Source organism: Macrobrachium nipponense, chromosome 31 (genome assembly GCF_015104395.2).
Source record: "Macrobrachium nipponense isolate FS-2020 chromosome 31, ASM1510439v2, whole genome shotgun sequence".
NCBI classification, from domain to species: domain Eukaryota; kingdom Metazoa; phylum Arthropoda; class Malacostraca; order Decapoda; family Palaemonidae; genus Macrobrachium; species Macrobrachium nipponense.
Window position 1 is genome coordinate 59382230 of NC_061093.1, and position 2500 is coordinate 59384729.

General features: G+C 38.8%; 1 protein-coding gene across 1 annotated transcript in view; it reads left to right on the forward strand.

Moving 5' to 3' along the window:
* Positions 1-2500, forward strand: part of LOC135206875 (glutamate receptor ionotropic, kainate 2-like) — a 59382-nt gene that overhangs the window by 51976 nt on the left and 4906 nt on the right. Inside the window, 3 exon segments of the mRNA XM_064238357.1 lie at positions 156-283; positions 1278-1506; positions 2084-2316. Of these exon segments, the coding sequence (XP_064094427.1) occupies positions 156-283; positions 1278-1506; positions 2084-2316 (590 nt within the window).

Genomic DNA, 2500 nt, shown 5'->3' on the forward strand with positions numbered 1-2500 from the left:
ACAGGTTTCAATCTTATTCTTACATTTAATGTCTGAGTACCAGCAAAAATGATTTCTTTTTTATATGCCATTTAGTGATTTTTTTTATTACGTTTTCCACATTCAAGATGAAAAGGCTGTAACTGCAAGTAGAATTTATTCCGTTTTCTATGCAGATTTTCGCCCTACGAGTGGGCCGAATCACATCAGTGCGATACGACAGAAGGAAGAATAAACGAGTTTTCGCTCCTTGGCTCTTTTTGGTTCTGTTTTGGCTCCCTCGTCCAGCAAGGAGGAAACTCGCATTGCCTAGGTAAGAAAGCATAACTCACTATATCACTGTAAAGCTAGCCTCAGTGATGAATTTTTGTAGAGTAACTCAAACAGCACACAGATGCTTTCCCCACACTCCAAGATACAGAGAAGGGCAAAGGAGGAGGAAGACATTTCAGGTCAAGCGGTTCATTATCAAAATTTAGGTTAAAGAATTCTCACGCACGTCCAAATGTCATCATTATTAAGCCACCTACTGCCCTGACAACCTTGTATCTTTTTTATGTATTCTTTTACATTAACCTGGTTAGTGCCTTGGCGATGAAGAAAATATTTCACACCTTACAGGAATGCCAGAGTTTACCTATGTCACATTTGAATTGAAATGTTACAAAATATATGTTGAAGCCCTTAACAGCGACCATACTGTATACATACCATTAACAGAGGTGGTGCTTGTCAGGATCATTGTCATCTTAAAACTGTTCTTCAGCACTATGTAGACACCATCTGTCAAACCATACCGCAGTTGCTAAAAGAAACCACAGACTACATTCACGAGAAATACAGTTTCCAATGCCTCCAGATTGCTCAACCTGTTTGTACCTTAAATTCCTGAAAACAAACAAAATGCTGTTTTTTTTTTCCAACCTTCACTAGACTTCAAGAAACCATTTACTATTCAGAAATACCATATTCTAAGTTCACAGGACATGAGAATTCTTATAAACACATCAAAGAGTTTATCAGGAAAAACAAAAAAAAATTTTTTTTTTAGCCTTCACAAGACTTCAAGAGATCATTTACTATTCAGAATACCATATTCTAAGTTCATAGGACATGAGAATTCTTTTAAACACATCAAAAAGTTTATTAGGGAAAAAAATGTTGTTTTTTTTTTCAAACCATCACAAGAATTTAAGAGACCACTCACCATTCAGAAATACAATGTCTTAAGTTTATAGGACTTGAGAATTCCTATAAACACATCAAAGAGTTTATCAAGTGTGGCGCTTTGTGAAAACAACCAGATCAGCTTATCTTCTCTCATCTTCTTAGGGCCATATCTACGAGGATCATCGCGGGTGTCTGGTGGTTCTTCACCCTCATCTTGATCTCCTCCTACACCGCCAACTTAACAGCTTTCTTGATGGCTGAACGCCTCGAAACATTGGTGGAATCAGTTGACGATTTGGCCAAGAGCCAAATCCAGTACGGTACCTTAAACGGAGGATCTACCTGGAACTTCTTCAGGTAAGGAATGAAATGGCCATTTAGAAGAATTTCCTTCTTGCTCCAATCATCAGCTTACTTTTAAACATTTTATATCATTCTCAGGGTCAACTGAGATCGCATCATCAGCTTACTTTTTAACATTTTCCATCATTCTCAGGCTAATTGAAATGTCATTCAAACATAAAGTTTGAGGTTCTGACAGGATATTGAAAAGCAAATCCCTACACTTGCATTATCAGCTTTCCATACCTTTACCAAACTCCTCAGAAAATTACGCTATTCAAGCCACTAACTTTGGGGATTTGTGATCGCTGATGACACGCGTATTAATTTTCAGTAGCGTGTTTGCTTAATTGGCTGTATAAGAAATGAATGGTTGTGGGAGTCATTTCACTGCTTTAAATCGTCCCTATTTCTCACACAACATCTAAAGCAACTGTGCTGACAACTCAGCAATGAGCTCGTCCTTTTGCTTAGCGAGATTTCTTTTCTATGCTTTTTTTTTTTAGCTGCCTGGCTGGAAAAAGTCGTTAGTTTGCCTGTTCAATTGCCCTGCTGCAACTACTAGAAATCCGCTTTTCCCCATTTTTTTCAGGACGTCCAAACTGGCCATATACCAGAAGATGTTCAATTTCATGGAGTCCCAGACCCCTACGGTGTACTCGACCTCCAACGAAGAAGGGGTGAGCAAAGTGCTGAAGGGAGACGGTCAGTATGCCTACATCATGGAGTCTCCGAGCATCGAGTTCGCAACCGAGAGGCACTGCGACCTCATTCAAGTGGGAGGACTTCTGAATTCGAGGAGTTACGGCATTGCCTTGCCTCCAGGTGAGACTGGCAGAGTATAAGACGTTGCTTGGTAAATATTTAAGTAACTGTTCATTGAACATGAACTTTCCTCATAGTTTTACTCATTTTGAACGACTGCATTTTTAGGTACTTAGCTAAATACTGCTTGAGCTTTTTGAGTATATCTTTAAGTAATTGTTCATCGAAAATTAACTTTCCTCAT